At 38.5% G+C, this 23233-nt stretch overlaps 1 protein-coding gene across 1 annotated transcript in view; it reads right to left on the bottom strand.

Annotated features, from left to right (window-relative positions):
* The window catches only part of LOC122806296 (lectin-like), a 220089-nt gene that overhangs the window by 147004 nt on the left and 49852 nt on the right, over positions 1-23233 (bottom strand). The window contains exon 3 of the mRNA XM_044076601.1: positions 12073-12185. Within this exon, the coding sequence (XP_043932536.1) occupies positions 12073-12185 (113 nt within the window). The remainder of the gene's footprint in view (positions 1-12072; positions 12186-23233) is intronic.

The following is a 23233-nucleotide window of genomic DNA, read 5'->3' as shown; positions in this document are numbered from 1 at the left end:
GGACAACACAGTCATAAATGTTCACACGTATGAATTCACAGTGTACAGGTTAGCACAATCAATGTCAGATGTGCATTCACATAGAATGCATCACACAGACATGCATACCAGCCATCATGTGGTTGTATGAACTGATCATCATGGGAAGCATGAGGCTAGAGAAATGTCGACTAGTCATAAATAGGTAACTGACTAGAACGACTACAGCTGTAAACAAATAGCTTGATAACAATATGCAACCTGTGTGACTATATTGAGCACAGGTATACATATCACTTACCTAACATAACAGTAAAACATCAAATGGTACTTCCTTATCATAGCGGCCTTGATGAAATCTGAAATCACTAGGGCAAGGAAACATTCTGCCTAACAAATAAGGTGCACTCCACATCCTCCATATTTGTGTTTCTTAATAGCATGCATATACTCACAACTATACAAAGCATTTATTAATGCATATCAGCCTGGTTTTATTTATCTGTTGTCATTCACTGCCTAAGAGTGGCACAGTCCATGACTTCCATTTTGTTGTAGTTACTTTTTTGCTACCAGCATGAGTAAAGACATCACATCCCAACAGGATCTTTTCCATAATTCTGTCCTGTAATCTAACAGAAACAGACCTGGGGTATGGTACATCTTGCAATCACAAATACTGTATCTCCTTTCATGCAGTTCTGATGTACAACCAGCTGCCCCTGTCCTCTTCTTAGTATATGAAACACATCACATCTGCTGTTTGAAACAGGATGCAGTTTGTTAGGTGGTTAAAAATAGTAATGGAGGCACTGCCAGATGATATTTTATGTGGTTTACTATTAAATTCTCAAAGGTTAAAAAAAATAGGTACTTATAAGAGAAGTACACATCACCTAACGGCCCTAATGTTGAAAAACAGCTATTAATGCTGAAAATGTCAAACACGACATTTTCGGCACATAACAGCAATTCCACTCTTCCCGTAACTCCCTAACTAGGAAACCTACCATCCTGTTTATGCAGGGGGGCAAGCCCTCCTGCCCCCCACACACCCCCTAACTATATATTCCAACTCTGAGATCACACTACAGTGAGGAAAGGGATGTATTTCCCTTACCGCACTGTACCGCGATCCCTGTACATAATCGAAAGTTATATTTGCGAATGTTCAAACCGTTCACAAATATTCCATTCGATTATGTGGCCAGCACACATATGAACTATTCGAACATCTGTAGTTCGAATAGTTCATAGGCATGCAATGCTACACCAACTTTATAATAGTAAACCATTTTATGTGTGTGTGTGTGTGTGTGTGTGTGTGTGTGTGTGTGTGTGTGTGTGTGTGTGTGTGTGTGTGTGTGTGTGTGTGTGTGTGTGTGTGTGTGTGTGTGTGTGTGTGTGTGTGTGTGTGTGTGTATTTAAATGTCGAGGGCTCACATGAGCGGAAATTCAGCAACTCGATATTTATTTTTTTGGATCGCAGTATAGTGAAGATTGGAATATTTGCCCTTTCCTTACTGTAGTGCGATCTCGAAGTTGGAATATATATTTAGTGGTGGGTGTGGGGAACAATAGCTATTTTGAGTTGCTGAATTTACGCTCATGTGAGCATTCAAAATTGTGATCTTTCGTCTATTTAATATAGACTATATATATATATATATATATACATATTTATTTAACATTTGTTTACTGGGAAAGTCTGACTTGGTACAAAGCCAATTTTTAGTGGAGGCCTGGGGAGAAATGCGAGCACATACAGACTCTGCACAGAAGGCCCCCTGGCCAAGAATCAAACTGGAGAAAATATATTTTTGCGACATATCTATGTGATTTAGAAATTTGGATACAGCTTTTTTGCTTGTTACTCCTTTGCTAAATTGTGATTCTGTTTAACCATTTCAGTCGTTGTGGAGCTTGTTTTTATCACTGTTTTTTTTTTGGTTTTTAAGCTGTTTATTGCATTGTTCACTGGCGTTCCTTCATTGTTTTTCTTTAACATAGTAATATAATCAGGACTATTTTAATGAAAACAATGTAAACTTTTATTCATTAAAAGTCATTGCAAAATACAAACACATTGAAATTACAAGAAGTTATATCACCAAGGCTGCTATAATTTAGGAAGTACCCATCAAACATAATGAAATGCAGATAATATTGGGGTGGGCTACACACATGTTTGACAGCAGCTCAAACTGTCAGTGATGGATTGTCTACAACATATCACATTCATCACCATCAAGATTTTGCCCCAGTTTTCTGACTGCCGTGTTAGTATCCTATGAATCACAGCAGCATTTGGGACATGGATCTAGGAGTCCTATTGAGTTCATTGTTACTACTGTGAAGAACAGTCAGGTCTATCTCTAGGCATAAAAACATCTGAGAAGCACAGTGCAGGGACCATAAGTTTGCTCTCAGAAGACTGACCTGTTGTGCAATCTGGAAACCAATTCATGCAGCAGAAAGATGACATTGCCTGTCCTGTTTGAGGACAAGCCAGAGTGTTGTAATGACTGACAGCCTCAGCTAAGCTACCTGTATGGTCTGTTACAGAGTAGAGTGAGCATCATTTGTTCCACTCTGAGTGCACAGGCACCTGGGAAAATGCATCTTATACATACAAACTAATCCAGCATAATAATTTATCCAAAGTTTGTTATATACACTATTGTTAGTGTTGTCACACTCTGTGCTTTGCTACCAGGGTTACATTAGAAGTGTAGATGGACTTAACTGCAAAACACAGAAACAGAAATTAACATTAGCACAGTAGTTCAGCAATCTCCCACTAATATGAAAAAAATGCACCCTACAACCAGTAATAAAAAGTACATGTGCCTCCAACACCTCAGAGGTACATCATGAACTCCATGCTAACTACCTATACTCATGTGAAATTGATTGACAAGATGGTATCAGAAGCAGAGCAAATTCCGGAAAGCACAAAGATCAAATGGAAATGTACATCAGCATTTTGGCACCTATACATGTGGAAAGACCTTACAATTCTGGATATATATTTTTCATAAGAGTGCTTCTTCATGTGAAATCCATACATCTATAACTCATTTTTCCCATTTTTGCACATTGGGCCAGAGTGTCACTTCAATGGTGACAATCATCTAGTGCCAGATGTTCACACTGCCAGGAGTCTAGAATGTCTAGAGTCTAGATATACTGAATCAGCAGCATAATCAGAAGGCAAGCTCTGCCAGCAGTACCAGCAAGTACCCCAAATGCCTGTACTGCTCTCAGTAGGTAATATCTCCCTACCATTTACAGCTCCACCACCTCCTTCGTACATGCTTTGGGTAACTGCCAGTGAAAGAAACTGTCTTCTTTTGGATAAAGACTGTTCTTTCCATCTGCTCAAAAGATGTGCATTTAGGAACACTTGCTCAAAGAAAGTATACTTCATTATACCTCATCTAACAGCTAAGCAACCCCTAACCCCAACATACATTTCTGAAAACTTATACCGGAAGAGAATCTCTCCCCATGCACCAACTAAATGCCATCATCAACACAAATGCTTCCAGGAACTTCCACTGAATGAAAATTGTATCTCTGTGTATTACTTTAATATATGTTTCCTAATATGTCTGCTGAAAGAAATCATCTTTTCATGTACTATACCCATAACACCCCTACTTCTGGAAACTTCTCCTGAAAGAAAATGGTTTCCCATGTACATGACTAAGTACACATGCTTCTGAAAATTCTGCAAAATACAGCATGTGCAGTTGTGGCACACAACTACTGAGCATTGTATAAAGCAATGTACTATAAACTCTTACATTATGCAGTCAGAAGTATCCTTGTTGCAATTAGAAAAGATGACCAGTGCACCTGAAAGAGTGCATGCATGTCTGTCATTCAATATCTGTGCTAAACTTTGAATTATACAAAGAAAAGTTAATATATGCAAAAATGAGAAACAACATTGGTTGTTCATCTATAGTTCCTCATTGTAAATCAAACATTACCTAAGTAAAGGCTATGAAACAAAGAAGACTGCTCCAGAAAATTACAGAAATAGTAACAGGTCTGTGATAAATCACCAGTCTCAACAACATCATTAACTACTACATAATAAAGAAAAAGAAACTTTGTTTGAGGGCAGAAAGGCTATGAGAATATTGTCCAAATAAAAGTAGGACAAAACAATATGTGTCATATAAATTCAATGCAATTTAATGCTTAAGTCACTTATTTTGTAAATCACTTCACATTCACATTTAGAAGAATAATCTTCATGAATAAATTGGAAAACTTCCTACTATAAATAACACACACACACTCATGCATTCCCTAACAAAAAAAGGTAAAAAAAAAAAAAAAAGTGGCAGCAACTGCATTAAACTTGTGGCTGCACAAGCATTGCACATTCATAGATATATGGGGTTCCTATTACCAGATAGAAAGACCGTAATTGCGAATACGAAAAGAGCGACAAGGATTGCGTGAAAGACAGAAACACCAAATGTCTAAAATAGCGAAAATTTAAATGTCGAAGTGTAATGGTTGGCCCGTCTGCGATAGAACTTTAGGGTTAGGATGTGAGTTAAGGTAAGTGAATATATAGGTAATGTATGTAAGATTTAGTGTAGTGTTAGAAGTAGGGATTTATTTAACTGTATGTATGTGTATTATTTATTTGTTTTGGGTGTATGTCTCTAGGGGAAGTGTGTGGTAGTTACGGACCTTAGGGTTAGGGAGGGCTTAAGGGCAGTGCATAGTAGTTGTGTATATGGGGTTTAGTGTAGGGTTAGAAGTAGGGTTTTGGTGCTTTATATTAGGTTAGAAGTAGGGTTTAGTTAGTGTGTGTATGTATGTGGTTTATTTATTCTGTTTGGGTAGGTAGTATGTAGCTGGTGGTGGGATTGGCCGACTATGACAGTTCGTTATTTTATTTTTCGCTGTTTAGTGCATTCAGGATTTTTGTGGTTCGCATTATAGGTGTCAACGTTTAGGTATTTGCGTAAAGGGTTTTTTGATTTGGCAATATAAACCCAATATATGCATACGCCTACGGCATTTCCACATAGATGCCTGTGCCTAAGGCATTTCCGCACAGGCTTGTTAGTGACAAGCAGACTGAAGGGAAAGAAGTCCCATAATAGCAGTAATGTTGTTTTAAAAACTTAAAATCTTTTTTGTTATATACTCTCTTTACATAAAAGCAATGTATCTTGTTGCCTAATGCAGAGTTTCTACACAACTAGGTTTGTCTGGACATTCCAGCTTTGCCATCATAACTAAATCATACCAGATCTGGATAAAATGCTGCATTGCCCAATCACTCATACTACTGGTTGTGCAATGCAGCACTCTACTGCATACCATTGGTTACTGTACCATCTAACAAACCGGACCATCATTCATGCCATTCTGTCCTGTAGTGTTCAAACAATGTAAATAATTATACCTGCGATAAAACATTCCAGAAGCAAAACATTTATATACATTCTTTACAGCAGATCTAAGGTCAAATCTACACCTGGGTGTTTTAAATAAATGCCCCAAAAATGCATATTTTTATTTATCCTGTGTTAGTCCTACTAGGCAAGTGGTCTCTTTTCATGGGAAACCTGGGGTGGCATTTTTACTATGAGAAAAAAATTGGCTTGGGCATTGGGGGACTTTCCCTAATCTTTTTGATAGGTGTCATTGGATTTTTTATATCCACCTGAGCTACCACCATCTCAGGCAGATAGTGTCTTGGTTTAATCTCTTATCTGAAGGACAACACACTTAAGAGTGCATTTCTAACTGCTGCACTGTAGTGTCAGCATTCCAATCACATGGAGCGGGAATAAAATCCACAGCCATCTGGTCTTACAGCACCAAAGGCAAGTGCACTACATGTTGAGCCACTGACACTGATAAGGATACATATTCACTTACCAGCTGTGTTGGGTAAAAATAGATGACGTCCACCTTCAGATACCTAAGATACTGATGGTGTCCCTGCTACAGGTCATTCCATCTGTGGTAATAATGTGCTCTGCATGACAGGACTCCCTCAGAGATCAGAGGCTTGAAACAGTGTTCGCATACACATCTCAGTGTCCCAATATCCAGTGAACAACTCCACGTCAATGAATTTCTACAAAGGGGTGACCATCCTGGGCTTCACAAAGGGAATTGAGATAACTCAGTCATCTACCTTGCTGCCATACAATTCCTCCTGCTCAGCATATTTTCAATACAGGCAAAATTACAGTGATATTCCAAGGTAGGTAAAGCAAGTGCCAATCCTCATTGCCTATTGGCAGTGACAGAATGGTACCTGCAAGCCATTTTTTATAACTTCTGCCTTCAGTGCTGCAGAATATAAACATGTAATACATACATACATTCATATATTAAAGCATAAAACAGCAACTGTGGGGTAGCATGAGTCATTTAGCATATAGGGAATACAAACGAATGTAAGCAAAGAAAAGGCAATGATATTTCAAAAAGCACTTAGAAGCTCCGTATAAACTAAAAGAGTACACTGGTAGTGAGTGCAATGTCTTAAGGCTGACTTGCACAGCTTTAGCCATTTTATTATTGATGTATTTATTTTATTTTGCTTTTGTTTACCAGGTTTGTCTGACTGGGTTTAGTCAAAAAAACATTTTATCAGAGGCACAGGAGAAAAGCTCTGCTGTGATGACTCAAACATGATTATAAGTTAACAGCCCTCAATAATTTATGTTATCCAATAAATATGAAAGGCAAACAATATATTTTTAGTTAGTACTGAGCTGTGAAGTTGGCATATTTTAGAACAGTACAGGACAGTAAGCTGCTGTAGTTTGGAGAAAATACTATAGCTGGAGATTCAGACAGGTACTGTGCTAACAGCATGAGGTCACACCCATCCCTTTGAAGATAGTCCTGAACCCAGAGTTGCTCAGTAGATACTGGGACACTGTGATTTATTGGAGAACACTGGCTCATGGCTTTTATCTCTGAGCCGCATTCTGATAATCAGGGAATACTACCACCAAGTGTGGAATGGCCTGTTGCATTTATCTGTATTAATTTGAAATCGAATGATATACACTCTTTTGTACTCATTGCCTGCTTTATCAGTTTATTGCATGTATTTACACAAGTCTGCTGAGACACTTGCTGCTGGTTTTAAATAAGCAATAGTTTTTCTACAGGCATTTTAACTTCTCTTGTACACACTCAATTCAGCTCCACCATTTGCTACACTTTTATACAGATTCCATATAATTTTGCTAAATTGCAGTAAACAAAATGAGTAAGTCAAAGTAATTTTATGTAAAAACAGGTTACTGTCCGAAAGCTATTTCTATGCCACCACCACCATAATGTACAGAGCTGTAGCCATTACATTTTGGAGGGTAATAATGCAACTGGTAGAAATTTCTGCTAAATGGGTTTAAACATTCGCTCTCTGTGATTTGGTCACATTGACTAATGTTTTAAACATTGGTTCTCAGTGATTTGGTCACATTGACTAATGTTTTAAATATTGGCTCTCTGTGATTTGGTCACATTGACTAATGTTTTAAACATTGTCTCTCTGTGATTAGGTCACATTGACTAATGTTTTAAACATTGGCTCTCTGTGATTTGGTCACATTGACTAATGTTTTAAACATTGGCTCTTTGTGATTTGGTCACATTGACTAATGTTTTAAACATTGGCTCTCTGTGATTAGGTCACATTGACTAATGTTTTAAACATTGGCTCTCGGTGATTTGGTCACATTGACTAATGTTTTAAACATTGGCTCTCAGTGATTTGGTCACATTGACTAATGTTTTAAATATTGTCTCTCTGTGATTTGGTCACATTGACTAATGTTTTAAACATTGTCTCTCTGTGATTAGGTCACATTGACTAATGTTTTAAACATTGGCTCTCTGTGATTTGGTCACATTGACTAATGTTTTAAACATTGGCTCTTTGTGATTTGGTCACATTGACTAATGTTGCTGTAGCACCCAAGCCCCATGTAAAAATGAGAAAAAAGTGGATTGATGATCTTCACAACAATGTTATTTTAATATTTGTGTATGTCTGCACATATGAAGTATGCCTGCTGACATGCCTGTTGTGACATCTGCAGTTGCACACCTAAGCTAAATGACTAAAAGTTATTTTTTTGTGATCTTTATCCCCTCCCCAGTTGTTATTCGATAACTTCACATATTAATAAATGGATCTGCTCATGTATAACTCCTGGATAAACTTCACTGTTATCTTAAGCTTATCAAATCATCAAACCATTTATTTTCATTCAGAATCCTAAGCTCCACAACCAGTCTTCACCAATACCTGAATAGTTTTACTAACATCTTCCAGCTATATTCATAGTTTTGTGACACTGCTCACCCCACCACCTCATAGCTTCATAGGTGTGTACTAGGCTAATGACCACAAGGGCCTTTTTAAGCTTAGCCATGCATCCAAAATCGCTGACAAGTTCTGATACCCTTGATAAGTGTAAGCATGGGCCTGGGAGATGAACCATTTACAGGTTACCTGTTTGCATTAGAGACATAAGTGTCAAACCAAGGATGAATTTCTGGTTTCCCATCTAACTGTCCAAGATGCACTTGAATTGGGTTAGGGAGGAACTCTGCTTCACATAGATGGGCAGCCTGTTCCATAGACGGGGTCGTCTCTGGGATACATGCACACAATTAATTAACTTGTTATACATATTCACATAAACCACTCCAAGCCCACTGTATGTGGTATCACAGAATACTGATCTTTAATATCTGCTGATAACAAAAATCAGTTCTTTAAAGAGTGTAATTTTAGAAATGTTTTCAAGGAAATACCACAAATCTTTTAAAATATGAGGATATTCTTTGAACATTTTCCAAATTTTAAGCTGGGCGCCGGGCTGGCAACTCGGCACCATAAAAATCTACTGCCAATCATTAGCAGACCGGAGTTACGCTGTGGTGACCCCTAAATGGGAAAAGCCGAAAAGACAAACAATTAAAGATCGGTATTCTGTGATACAACATACTGTGGGCATAGCATGATTTATAAATATTGTTAATATGTATAAGAAGTTAAGTAATTATGAATTCAAACTTACTTTCATTAAATGAGTTTTAGGTTGTTAAGACATCTCTGGCATGATATTAACATTTTCTGCCTACCTAGTTTCTTCCCTCACCTTCATTTATTTGGATTTCTAAGCACTAATCACATCATCTGTTACCTATTTGACAAGCCCACTAATAGACCTCTTCAAATGCATAATGTTCATCATCTACTAATGCATAAGTATCTGGTATACTCTAATATTTGCCTTTATTTTCATATGACTGTAACCTAATTAACAAATGTATTGGCAATTGTTAATGTATATTACATCATGTTTGTTCGTGTATATTACTGAAGGTCTTTTTTAAAATGTTTGTAATATGTTGGAGCTGTTCTCCCCGGGCATCCATAGAAAAGGGTTTTTTTGGCTAAACCCAGTCAGACAAATTTGGTAAACAAAAGCAAAATAATAAAATTAAAAATACGATAGCTGAGTGTCCTTTTGCAAACTTTTCATCTCTTGATGCCAGTGTTGTGACTTGTGAATCCATACTCGATGTGGCTGTTCATATTGGTTGGCATTGATGGGAATCACACCTCATTATGTCTGACATTGTCCTTCTCCCTTTATTCTGGTTGGCGATCATGGAATTTAAACTCTATCTGACCATCAATCTATCTTTACACATCCATATGATCAATAAATTTCACAAGATTCATTACAGCAATATGAAGAAGGCTGTATTATGTTAAAGCTAAAGGTATTTGTAACTGAAGTGCCTTTGGCACAAAACCTGTCATTAGCACAGAATATAGTACAGTGGTTAGAGTGACTCATAATGATTTTAATTTACTTTTTAAATTGTCTTTATTTCTGAATAGATTGGATACAGGTAACAGTCATTCCTTTAAAGCCCTTTAGTGGCATGTTATAGAAGGTGTAATGGTTCCTGGTATGGCTCCTACACAAAGAACACATAATAATGAATTTATGTTATAGAAGGTGTAATGGCTCCTAGTATGGCTCCTACACAAAGAACACACAATAATGAATTTGTGTTATACAAGGTGCAATGGTTCCTTGTATGGCTCCTACACAAAGAACACATTCATTTATGTTTATAGAAGGTGTAATGGTTCCTAGTATGGCTCCTACACAAAGAACACATTAATTTATGTTTATAGAAGGTGTAATGGCTCCTAACATGGCTCCTACACAAAGAACACATTAATTTATGTTTATAGAAGGTGTAATGGCTCCTACACAAAGAACACATTAATTTATGTTTATAGAAGTTGTAATGGCTCCTAGTATGGCTCCTACACAAAGAACTCATTAATTTATGTTTATAGAAGGTGTAATGGCTCATAGTATGGCTCCTACACAAAGAACACATTAATTTATGTTTATAGAAGGTGTAATGGCTCCTAGTATGACTCCTACACAAAGAACACGTAATGATGAATTTATGTTATAGAAGGTGTAATGGTTGTTGGTATGGCTCCTACACAAAGATCACATAATAATGAATTTATGTTATAGAAGGTGTAATGGCTCCTAGTATGGCTCCTACACAAAGAACACATTAATTTATATTTATAGACAGTGTAATGGCTCGTAGTATGGCTCCTACACAAAGAACATATTAATGTATGTTTATAGAAGGTGTAATGGCTCCTAGTATGGCTCCTACACAAAGAACACATTAATTTATGTTTATAGAAGGTGTAATGGCTCCTAGTATGGCTCCTACACAAAGAACACATAATAATGAATTTATGTTATAGAAGGTGTAATGGTTCCTAGTATGGCTCCTACGCAAAGAGCACATGATAATGAATTTAGTATAATGTTTTATGCCCTCCCTTAATTCTTGACTATTATCAGCAGTGTTATTTGGGATTATTGGTGCATTCCTGGCCGAACATAAACATACCTCTAGAGTACTGACTCCCATTCAGAAAGGCATAAATAGTAAAGCATTAGGTAGAGATGGGGCAACATCAAAAGTGGAGAAGAATGGGGGAAATGGACAGCACAACTGGTTCCATGGTTCTGTGGTACAAGAGCATTTGTCCATTGTGATAATGTGAACCATACAACTTACACAGTGCTGCTGCTGCTAAGTTAATAATCACTTCTGCTTCTGAATACTTCAAACACAGACTGTGACATCACATGCTAAACCCTAAGGTCTGAGTTAAGTTTATGTGTGAATTATAGTCTAGTAACAGTTTGCTCAGTGGTCTGTGCGATGATGCTGAGAACAGTACAAAACTAACTGCTAGAAACAATATCACCCAGAGGCAACCAACACATACCATATAAGCAAGACTTAAAAGTAAGTAGTAAAAATTAGAAAAATGGTCACTTTATTTTTTTATTTATTGTCTTCATAGCCCTTTGGGTCCTGCTGGCCAGGGCTATTAAATCATCTGATTTCTTCTACTTCAGTTAAACCTCAGTGCCTCTCTTCACTGGGAGAGTCCACCACTTTTGGGAGTGGAAAGTTTAGCATGGTTGTATGTACTGAGTCTGAGAAGGCTATTTGAAATGTTTCTGTAAAAGGGCGGGATCCAGAGCTGTAGGTGGGTGGGCTGTAGGTGGTCCGTTAGACAGTTACCTTAGCTGTGACCTAGTTAATTCCTTTGCTTCTCACATGTATTGTGTACAGTGATACTATCTACCTACCTGTACTAGATAATCACTTACCAGATTACTTCATGAAATACAAGCACCTGTATGGAATAGATCTCTGGCCATAGCCAGGTGCAGACTAATAGCTGTGGCACTGCTCCCTACCAAAGGGACTATAGCGATGATTGTTAGTCACTTCATCCTCCGTCACACTGGCTGACCTTCTGGTACCTGCATCTCTAATCAGTTCTTAGTCACTTGTGCCAATGTTGGCTATTTTGCCCCTGCAGCAATGGCTTGGCCTTGGCCTAGGTCATGGCTGATTAATAAAAAAATTAAGCAGAGCAAGGATGACTGAATTAACAAATGCACAAATAAAGAGCAAGATTACTGAATATACCTCCCTTACCTCAGCTGCTTCAAATGTCTTGCGTGAGTGAAAGAATTTGTAACAGTTTCCCTGAATTTTATACCATCCAGGTTGCCTGCATAAGCCATAATAACCAACATGATGTATTATCTCTGGAAAAATGAAATAGAATGCAACAGTTAATAATAACATTTTGGGTTCTGGTTATCATTTTCAATGCTTCTTGCATAAACTGTCTTCTTAAGAATCATGGAATATATTTCTGCATAAGCATCACTACTTACTATACCAGTCAGCACTCTCTGTTTCCCTAAGAAAAGGATGTGATCAGCCATCACCTTGCCAAATAAAACAGGATCTCTTTTTGATAAACATGCAAATCACCCAAAAAATAAAAAATAAGGCCATGCCCTTATAATGCCTGATGTTTTTTTTTATTTATCTTTGCAGCAAACATATTCCATAAACACAGAAGTATAATATAATTTATCCATCTGTTTAAAAATTTGACCCAAGCTACATTTATTCCTCAGTTAATACTTCTGTTTTTTTCCAAACTAATTTTGTCAATGTTAGTAAATTATATATTTTTATTGGGCTACCTGCCCCTGACGTGTGGTAGTCAAAGACTTAAATAATCAGGCCAGACCTCTCACTATAGTTACGGCTGCCCATCACCTAGTGTTAGCATCTGCCCTTTTGTATGCAAGACAGTCCCTATTTGAGTGCTTGTGTTCTGCAAAAAACATAAAAATGACAAATGTCCTGAGATTTTTTAGAAAAATATTTAAGCATTAAGAATTGAAAAGCCATCCATGGAAAACCAACCCAGTTATTCCCTCCCAAAAAAAAGAAAAAAAATCATCATCTTCAGTTCTATGAATTGTAGGAAATGTTTGTATCACTTTTCGTATGACAGTATCATTGGCACAACACAGAGTTTAGTACTGAAAATACCAGAAGGTGGTATACAGAATTAAACAGCCTGGTGTGTTAGGCAAATACCACGGTAAGTAGCAATGTGTAGGGAGGGGAGATTCAGAGACAAATGTAGTGGAACCTTGTTAGCGGTAAAAAGAATGCAGCATGCATCTCATGCACATGACTACTGCATAATGACATGCAATGAGTGTCAACATGCTAATATAAGCCATCGTGTATGCAAATACAATCAAACATGGCAGCAGGATTTGGAAACATATACAATTTTTAAGATGAAACTCGGCAATCAGCTTATCTATACACCATCATTATTTGGTGAACAGATGTATCACCTGTGCTAAGATGTTAGCAGTAGTATGTACTTTAGCTGGGATGCATGTGTGACTGACAAGTTTGGAAGCCAAGGTTGATGGTGTTGTGGGCTAGCAACCTCTGCATTGCAGAAAAGTTTGTCAGTGGCTGACATACTTTCACTTCAACTACTGGGACACAGTCAACCACTAACATGTAGACAGATACATCATACAAGTGCTAGTGGACATGTATCATCCTCACATGGCATCATGGGAATGTGCAGACTGCCTATCCCAGTGGATACAAAGGTTCATGAAGCATTAACCATCCTTTCTCCAGGAACCTTTCAACATCTGATGGGGAGCATGTGGCTTCAACCTTTGGAATTCTAAACCACTTCCTAGATACGATGCTGATGCATGTGGAGCAGCATTTGTGGTTTCCAGGAACAGCAAAGGTGAGAACCAGAACTATGCAGGCATTCTGCAACACAGCCCATTTCTTTAAGGAGCTGGGCCAATGTAATGCATCTATTCTGCTACTGATGCCCCACTTGCTCCACATCACTTCCAGAATGTCAGCCAGAAGGGTTTTCATTCCATCAACTGGCAGGTGACGTGCAGTATGGAGAGTATTATATACACTGTATCTGCACACCATTCAGGCAGTTTCCACCATTCTTACATCTGGCTGCCATGCAACCTATACCAGTGTTTCATGCAGGGGGAGGTATTTTCCACAGGGTCATTTAGTTGGTAGGTGCACACATTGCCAACCCCAGAGGCCATGAAGGTATAGTTCAATGAAGTTAGGTAGCAGACCTCTCATAACAGTATTTGCTGTTATGTGCCACAGGTGATACTGTATACACTTGAGAACCATGGCTGATGACTTATATCTGCAGCCCCCCAGACAGTGTTGGAGATGGAGTACAACACAACACCCTTACAGGCATGGAAAATTATCAAATATGTGTTCAAAGTGCTGATGTCTCTCTTCCACTACCTGAATACAGCTGGTAGTGCACTTTAAACTTTTAAAAGTTGGTATTGCATTACAGATCAAGATTGGTTGGTCATGTCTCTCCAAGACTTTGCACCCAGGGCAGTTGCAACTCTTGCCCTGGCCTACAGGGCAAGGTATATCCATTTTGCTTGTTAGCAAAGTTGGAAACAACCCAACCAATCTGAAATGCAACCTATAGATCAGTCATGATGCATTACAAGATTCCTTTAGGGAATAGAATCGCAAGAAAGGCATATGGTATGTGAGTATATATGATATGATATGTGAGTAATGTCTTATATTTGGCAATTTCATCAAAAGATATGGAAATATAAATATAAGAGCTATATGTTGTTTAACAGTCATAAACAGAAAAATTATTTAGATGTTTGTTATGCTTGAAAGTAGGCACAGAAGGGATATTTTTGCTGTTAATCAGACATCATGGAAAATTCTTATCTAGGAAACATTTTTTTATACCTGTTGATCCTCAGCTCCTTCTTGGTCAGTTGCCTCATTTCCCCATGACTGAGTCAAAGGTCAGTCGGGAGGAGACACCTTTCTGACAGACATCAGGGGTTGTATAAGTTTTTTTTTTTTTTTTTGCAGATTTTTCTTTCTGGCCTTAGCTGCATGCACCTGGCAAGGCACTGGGAAGAAGTATGCAATGGCTATCTTGGAAGAATGTCCTTGGACTTCTGAAGGGAGATTCCCTCCCAGCAGCCTTGTCCTATCTGTGCAACATGAGCACTGGTTTCCCAGGTCCACACCAGGAAAATCACACCACCCTGTGTGCTACTGAGATCATGTAAGTCCATCCCACCTTCCTGTTGGAGGTAGAGTGGTCTATGTCCCTTCACTTTTCATCCTACCTGTCTGACCCCTCCAACTCCAGGGTTATTAATTGAGCCCTGGTCCCCTGGATCACAATGAGGGATCTATGCCCTTGCATCACAGGAGCCAGGCAAGAAACAGTTTTATGCTGTTGAAATGTTTGCACAATGCAGTCAGTCCTGCAGACCTGCAAAGGAAGCCTTCATGTAAGGAGCTGCTTGACAACACAGGGTGGTTCAAGGGAAATTCATGAAGGCAGAGAAATCCAATATAAACAGCGTACAAGAATTGCTATATAGATAGACTTTACATTTTTGTTGTCTTTGCATATACCAGACAAGTTGAACACAGCACACCACCCCACCCCACACAAGCACACGCATACACACACACACACACACACACACACACACACACACACACACACACACACACACACACACTCACACACACACACACACACACACACACACACACACACACACACACACACACACACACACACACACACACACATTCACGCGCACCTGGGGAAGGCTGGTACAGGTTTACTAGCTATGCCCCTTTTACCCAGACTATAAGGTAGTTCCAGCTTCCACCAGCCACCCTTATCAGCTACTATAAGGCCCATACAAAGGGTCTCCAATCCTACTGTGTAATGTTACTATTAATCCAAATGGCAGTTTTGACCAAGCACCAGGCTATTAGGAGTGGCCTGTACAGTGCCACCAAATACCTATGCCAGTACTCTAAGACCTTAAATATGTCTCATAAATATCAGGCACAAAGATAGGTTTAAATATATTTAATAATAAATAATAAAAGAACAAGACAATTCTCAGTACACAGACACAGTTACTTCAGAGTTCAAAATCACAGGAAGTGTTTATAACAACAGTGCAGGACAGACTCACATAAATACAGAAAACATCTAAACTAATCTTTACTATATTCCTGTCTATCTCTAAGTGAGATACTATGCCCTAAATCTTACTTATAGGCAGGCAAGTGCAGATGATGATGATGAGTGGATGTTCTTGCTAGGTCCAAGACAAAATACAAAATGTCCAGTTTTTCTCTGAGAGAGTTCTTAAATCAGTATCACATTTTACTTCTGGGTTAGCCTGGATGAGATTATTTTTTTTCACCTGCTTTCAGTTCCCATGCTAAACCAGAAACTAATAGGATTTAACATCTCTGTGTTAAAAATACATACCTCTCAGATGTTTGCCAGATTTTGGAAGTTGTAAAACAATAAAACACTTTACATTTTAAACCTAGTAATTACTTTTCTTTCAAGACAATAAAAAAACTTGTAGCTCTAGACATTGTGTCTGTTATTGAACTAAAACTGAGAGACAACATATTTGTTTATGGCCCAGCTATAAAGTAACTTAACCTCAATTATTCTTAGGTTTTGCAAGTTAATCTTCTGTGTTCCAGCAGGGTATGCTGTGGTTGCATTCTTGAAGCTCAGTACATAACATACAGTTATGTATAAATCATATAAATATTCACAAATATCATAGAATTATTTACAAAATTCCAGATAGCTGGGTTAGCAGTGTGACATACTGCACCCCAGGTACCAATATGATTTTATCATAGTTAGTCCATGTGGGTGTAAATGACCTGAGGCATACCTCCTGGACTATATGAAAAGAGACACAATGGATCTCCCTGAATATGTGTCACAGATAGGTGTAAACCTGCCTTGAGCAGCTTTCTACCTTCACCAAGGATGATGCTACAATATGAACATAAAATGAATAATTTTAATAATTAGCTTAGTTTCTGGTGTCACTCCAGGGGGATCCAATAAGTGAATAAGTGTTAGCATGGGAGAACATAGTCAAAAGAGCACATTGTTTTGCCAAGGATGGGCTGCATCTGTCCTCCCTAGGCTTTCTGATATCAACTAAACCTTTATCCACCCCTTAGAGCCTTATTTAGGCTATGCCAAAAAAAAACAAAACTACCAACATAGTGAAAAAGTCTACAAGCAACCTTAAGATGCTACTGCTTAATGCTCAGAGCCTAAACAAAAAACTCCACACCCTTAAAAGCTCTACTCACTCTCGAGAATGTAGACATCTGTGTCATGATTGAGACTTGATTTAAAGCCATAGAAAGTACTCTAGAAGTTCAAGGCTACAGTGCCTTTCACACATTTAGACCAACAACAGCACAGATTGGAGCCAAAGATGGAAGTGTTTTGATCTATGTTAGCAACAAATGTACTTCCAGGTAGGTTAAACCAGATTATACCATGGAGCTCATCCACATACAAGTTACCAGAAGTAAGGTCCCTCACCATATCATGAGTAGCTACAGGTCATCATCTATGCCCCCTAGAATCTCATGACTCTTATCTAAACCTACTACAGGTCCTCACCATCCAACCAAACACCCTGCTCATGGGTGACTTTAACTACCCCTCTATAGACTGAGAAATATACACTTCCTCAAACTTACAGGCACAACACTTCCTGGACTTTATTAAAGCAGGCACCCTGGAGCAGATAGTGCATGCTCCAACCAGAGGATCAAACGTACTGGATCTGGTACTTACCACCATGGGAAAGTGTCACCCTGCCCCCACCCCCCACCATGTCACATACACAATAATGAGGTCGGATCACAAAGCTGTCTCATTTGAAGTAAAAATCAACCCAGAAAATCCAGCTAAACCAGTAACAGTTAGGAAAAGTACATCCTACTAAGTGACAGTCTGTCAAAATTCAAGGCTCCCCCCAACCCCGAGACCATATGTAGAATTATTCACAAAGTCACTATGCAAATGTGTAAATGGTTGCATAGAGGCTGCTGTACCTACCAGAAATAAACCCAAAACAAACCCTTCAGGTGGAATCATCACTTAAACAGGGTATATAATGAAAGAAGAAAACTCATGGCCAAAATCAGGAAAAGCAACTACCTTAGTGCTTTCTTATACAACTAAACAAGAAACTCAGAGGTCTGATTAAATCCAACAAGGCTACCTCTGAGGACAGGATAGTCTTGTAGGCCAAGGACAAACACAACAGTGTGCTGAACTGGTGGTGAACAATACCACCTACACCAAACAGGGTGACATAACAAATCTATTGAATTATAAATTCAGCTCAAACTTCACCCCCCACTCCTCTCAGCTCTCCCAGGTGAAATCTCCTGCAGCATACTTCCCCCAGCTATCAACAGGGACTTTGCAGCACTCTCTAAAGGCAAGAACACCACCTCCATGGACCCTGACAACATCATCATTTGCCTCCTGAACAGTCTAAAACATGATCTGTCAGGACCACTTGAAACACTCCAACTACAGTATTGAAATAGGCTACAGTCCAAGTGAATGGAGGACTATAACAATCATTTTCCACCAAAAGGGTGGGACTGTCAGCTGACCCTTAGAACTACAGACCCATCAGTCTAACAAGCATAATATACAAATCCATGGAATGAATTATCATGGGAATGATAAGTAAGGACTTTGGCAACCTACAGACACTGGACTCATCCCAATTTGACTTTGTTAAGGGAAGGTCATGCCTACTTAACCTGGTAGATATCTTTGAGAGGGTCACCAAGGCACTGGATGAGGGTAAAACAGTGCATACAGCATTATCTTAACCTGGCTAAGGCATTTGATGCAATACCCCACTCAGGCATGGTTGACAAGCTCTCTGAGCTAGATGCAAACTCTTACACAACTTGATGGATTACCATCTGGATTGCAGACAGGACCCAAGAGGTCAGGGTCTTTGAGACCACCTCCACCAAGAGACCAGCCACCAATGGAGTACCCTATGGCTCTATGCTGGGCCCTTTTCTATTTTGCATCTACTTCTTGGAAGTTAAGGCTAATGTTAAAGGCCTCTGGCTTACCAAGTTTCCAGATGGCTGTAAACTGGAAGCTATTACAGATTCTCCCCAAATATACAAACATCTTGCAAATGGGATTAATGCAGACTAATGACTGGTGACAAAGTCATGATCTAAAACTCAGTGCCAAAAATACATTATAATGCCCTTTGGGTAACTGTCAATGCAAGTGTATTATCCATTGATAAAATGCCCCTAAGAGTAGACCCAGTAGTAAGGGAACAAGGAACATATGTAAACCACAGTCTGGTCTTTGACCAACATGTAGCTAAGATAATAAGAAAATAATTCTTACCAACTTATAGGTAAGGGTATGACATCCAGATTCAGGGAAGTTATAGTACCACTCTACCTGCCTCTTAACAGACCTATCATTGAATACAATGCCCCTTATCTAACCAGGCACTTGCAACACCCACAAAGGTTTCTCACCAGGATAATTCAGGGCTTGAATTCCCTGTCCTATACAGATCACCTAAAGGCTCTGTCTCTGTACAGGTTGCTGAGACTGAATCATTGCCTGGCTTACAAGGCTTCCTCAGACCGATTCCTGATGGATCTGTTGCACATGTGCAAAACAAACAACACCAGAAACACCAGATCCAGGGATCTGAGCTTCACTTGTAACACAAATAGAACAAGTTGGAGACAGATATGTGTCCCAAAGGATCCCCACACCATGGAATAGGCTCCCCATCCATGTAAACCAGAGTACATTCCTGACCCTCTTCAAACAAAACCTTTTGTGAAATTTTCCCGTGGTCTGGTCCCATGTCCCTTATGGACAGAGGCTGTCAATAATAAAAGTATTATCCTAACTACCCCCCCCCCCACCAACACCAACACCAAATCCTTAACTACTTGACTTCTAGCACATTTATTTTGAAAAAAAAAAAACAGGAAATGGGGTAAAGAAAAAAGTAACAATCTCAAAAACACCAACTAAGTGGATACTGTAGAGCATGTTTATTGTTAAGATATTGCAGAAGGTTTTTATTAATAAAAATGCTCAATGCATCTACTTAGTTGGTGACTTTATTATAGTTGTTTCCCTAGCTAATTTCTTTGAATTATTGTTTTAAGTACCATTTTAAAGTATTCAGTATTTCCTTCTTTAATCTGTACTAATACATTGTTTCTTTATATACAAATGTAGAGAATGATTATTTAGTTCAAATAAATCATAAAATATCTGTTCTGTTTTGTTTTCAATGGCTTCTGATAGAATGCTAACTATAAACAAACTTCCAGAACTAGTAAAACAAAAAAGGCGAACCAGGAGCAGCTGCAGACCACCGATTTATTTATTTAACCAAAATTGTACTAAGCGCTTTCACCCACACACATCAGGGCATCTTCAGAGTACTGACAATCCCTGTGTTGAACCTCTTTTTAAATCCTTATGTAAATTGGATAATTGAACAATTAAACAATTAAATAAATTATTACCTACGCAGCTAAAAATTCTTCATTTAAAAGGTACAATCAGCAATATTTACATAAAAAATGGACATAAACAGCCAGGACTTGTGCAAACTTGTTAATTTGTAAATGTAATAAAACCTCCTTGTCAAAAACTATGTATATGTATATTGTTTCTTTATATACAAATGTAGAGAATGATTATTTAGTTCAAATAAATCATAAAGTATCTGTTCTGTTTTGTTTTCAATGGGTTCTGATAGAATGCTAACTATGCTAGCACGTAGGCTTCTCTAGTAGTGTAGGATGCCTTTTCCCTGTCCAGTGGAACAGTCAGGCCTGTATCATACAATATCATTGTCAGCATACTGGAGAGGGTACAATGCCTGAATGAAGGCCCCCTGAATGGCTCTCCTCCAGTGCTGGAAATACTCAGTATTTGAGGAATGAATGGGCTAAAGTCCAGTTGGAGGAGACAAACTGGTCAGCAGACATGGGGTAAATATCACACAGGAAAAAACTTATAGCATATGTTAGCCTCTGGACACCAGGGCTTTCTCCATCACTGTACTATTTACAGTACCTTCAGGGCACACTGCAGCACTGCACTGGTGTACTAGCAACAACCAATCAGTGCAAGATCTGCAGGAGCATTTATTCCTGAAACCCTGAAAGTGCCTGTCCTACGCTGTTGTCCATAGTTGTTGTACAGATTTCTGTACCTCTTATATGTGACATGCATTACAGTTCCACAGTGAATAGCTAACAATGTTAACACAAGTACAACACAGCAGGTTGTTTAAAAGTACAGAACTGAGGGAGATAATGTTGTTGTTTGGGTGCATTTGAACTATATCATGTGACTGGTAATGCATATTCATCTGCCTTTAGTACAGTTTTATGAGGACTGAGCAGTCATTCAGTTGAAGAAGGAAATACTGAATACTGACACTTATTCCCAATACAACTAATACATTCAAGTGGCATGCAGAGGTGCAGGCGTGAAGCTTTTAATGCAGCTGACACCCACTTGGATTAGCAGTAGCAGACTGGCTGTTGCACAGATCCCATACACAAATAAGTCATTCTTAATTTGTGGCTGTTTGGTATGCAGGGGTGTAGCCACCATTCTTGGGACTCTGAACTTCTATGATAACAGACCTGAATCCCAGCTGGGAAGGGCTGTTGACATTAGTTAAGAAAATCAATGATACCTGCCTGATCATCATTGTCATCAACAACGCTACTAATGGCACAGACCACACTGGTCATTGATTCTAATTTCTATCTCTAGTCACAAAAAACAAACATTGATACCTTCTACAGTCTGCTGCTAGGGGCACCATCATTCTGACAGTTAAACATAACAAACTAATACTACTAACAGGAGGTGCCAATCTAGACTTCAAGGGTCCCTTAAAAGCCAAGCTTGAAATGCTGTTACTGCAAATGATCCTCAGACAGCTAGTTACTTCAGAAACTTTGCTTAAAATGTCCATCAACAAATGCTTATTCCTTGATATCAGCAATACAAACTTTTCAGATAAATGTCTTTATCTTTGCAAATTCAGACTAACTCCCTAAGGATCACTGTCTTTTTTAATGACACTGGAATTCTAAACTGAAGAAATCCCACCTAACTACATAACTACCAGAATGGTAACAGAAGCCTCTGAAGATATCATCCTGCACTAACTGAGTAGAATTGACCAGAACCATCTCTAGTTTTCTGCTTGGCCAGAGGAGTCCCTAACAATGTTCCTTAACATCATGGCACTCACACAAAACTCATTTTACCTTGTTAGAACCAGAATACTCAATGGCAGCAAAGTACTTTGCCTAACCCCACAAATATCACAACTGATGAAAGACCAAGAAAGAGCATGAAAAGACCCACAAAATGTAACCAAACATCAGATTTATTTACAACTGAGACAGCCAGTTAGACTTACCATCAATGTGGCTAAAGCCACCTATTAAAGGAAGACGCAACAATCCCAGCTCGGAAAGCCAAAACAATTTTGGAACACGTTAAATCATGATCAGCCCATAAAATCTTTAACATTAAAGGAAAGTAACCCAACTTCTATCCTCAAACTATCCAACATATGGAGTATAACATGACTAAGTCACTGCAAAATAAAATAACCATGCCCGATATTCTACAGTCATTACATGCCTAACTTGACCAGCCCTACTTTCACTTCAGCACCTAGTAAGAAAGTAGTTAAAGATGAACGTGACCAATCACCCCCCAGCTCCACCTCAAAACTCTCCATAGTACACCCTCTCCTTCTTAAGCTAGGTAGAAATACCTGTTTGGCCCTTGACTCACATCTTTAATGTCTCACTAAACTGTGAAAATAACACATCTCTTGAGCTAAAATAAATAAATAAATAATCAGTGCCAAAACTTTTAATTAAAGAGAGCAACCTTCACTGCTGTTCCTAAACCTACACTTCCTAAAACAGCTTAAAGACCAATAGCCAAACTAGACCCTTTTGCTAAAATCTTTGAAAAAAATATACAAGCAGCTCTTAATCTATATCTCTGAGTATGATATTTTCTCAGATAAACAACATGGCTTCAGACCTAGATACTGTACCTTAACAGTAATTTTCTTATTAACCAATACTATGTACCACAATATATTCTTCTGGTAGAATAGATGAAGGCAAACGTATCGGATCGGTGCTATTTGCTTATACCTTAAAAGAACATTTGAGTGTGTAGGCCACTCTCTTGCAACAAAAAAAAAAATTTAAAAATGTTGCTTCTCAGACTGTGTTCATCTGGTTTCAGTGTTACCTAGAGGATAAA

The sequence above is a fragment of the Protopterus annectens genome, chromosome 1.part1, assembly GCF_019279795.1.
Source record: "Protopterus annectens isolate FY-2018-M chromosome 1.part1, PAN1.0, whole genome shotgun sequence".
Lineage (NCBI taxonomy): Eukaryota > Metazoa > Chordata > Ceratodontiformes > Protopteridae > Protopterus > Protopterus annectens.
Note: the sequence above shows the minus strand (reverse complement) of the source record. Positions and strands in the feature narration are given on the sequence as shown.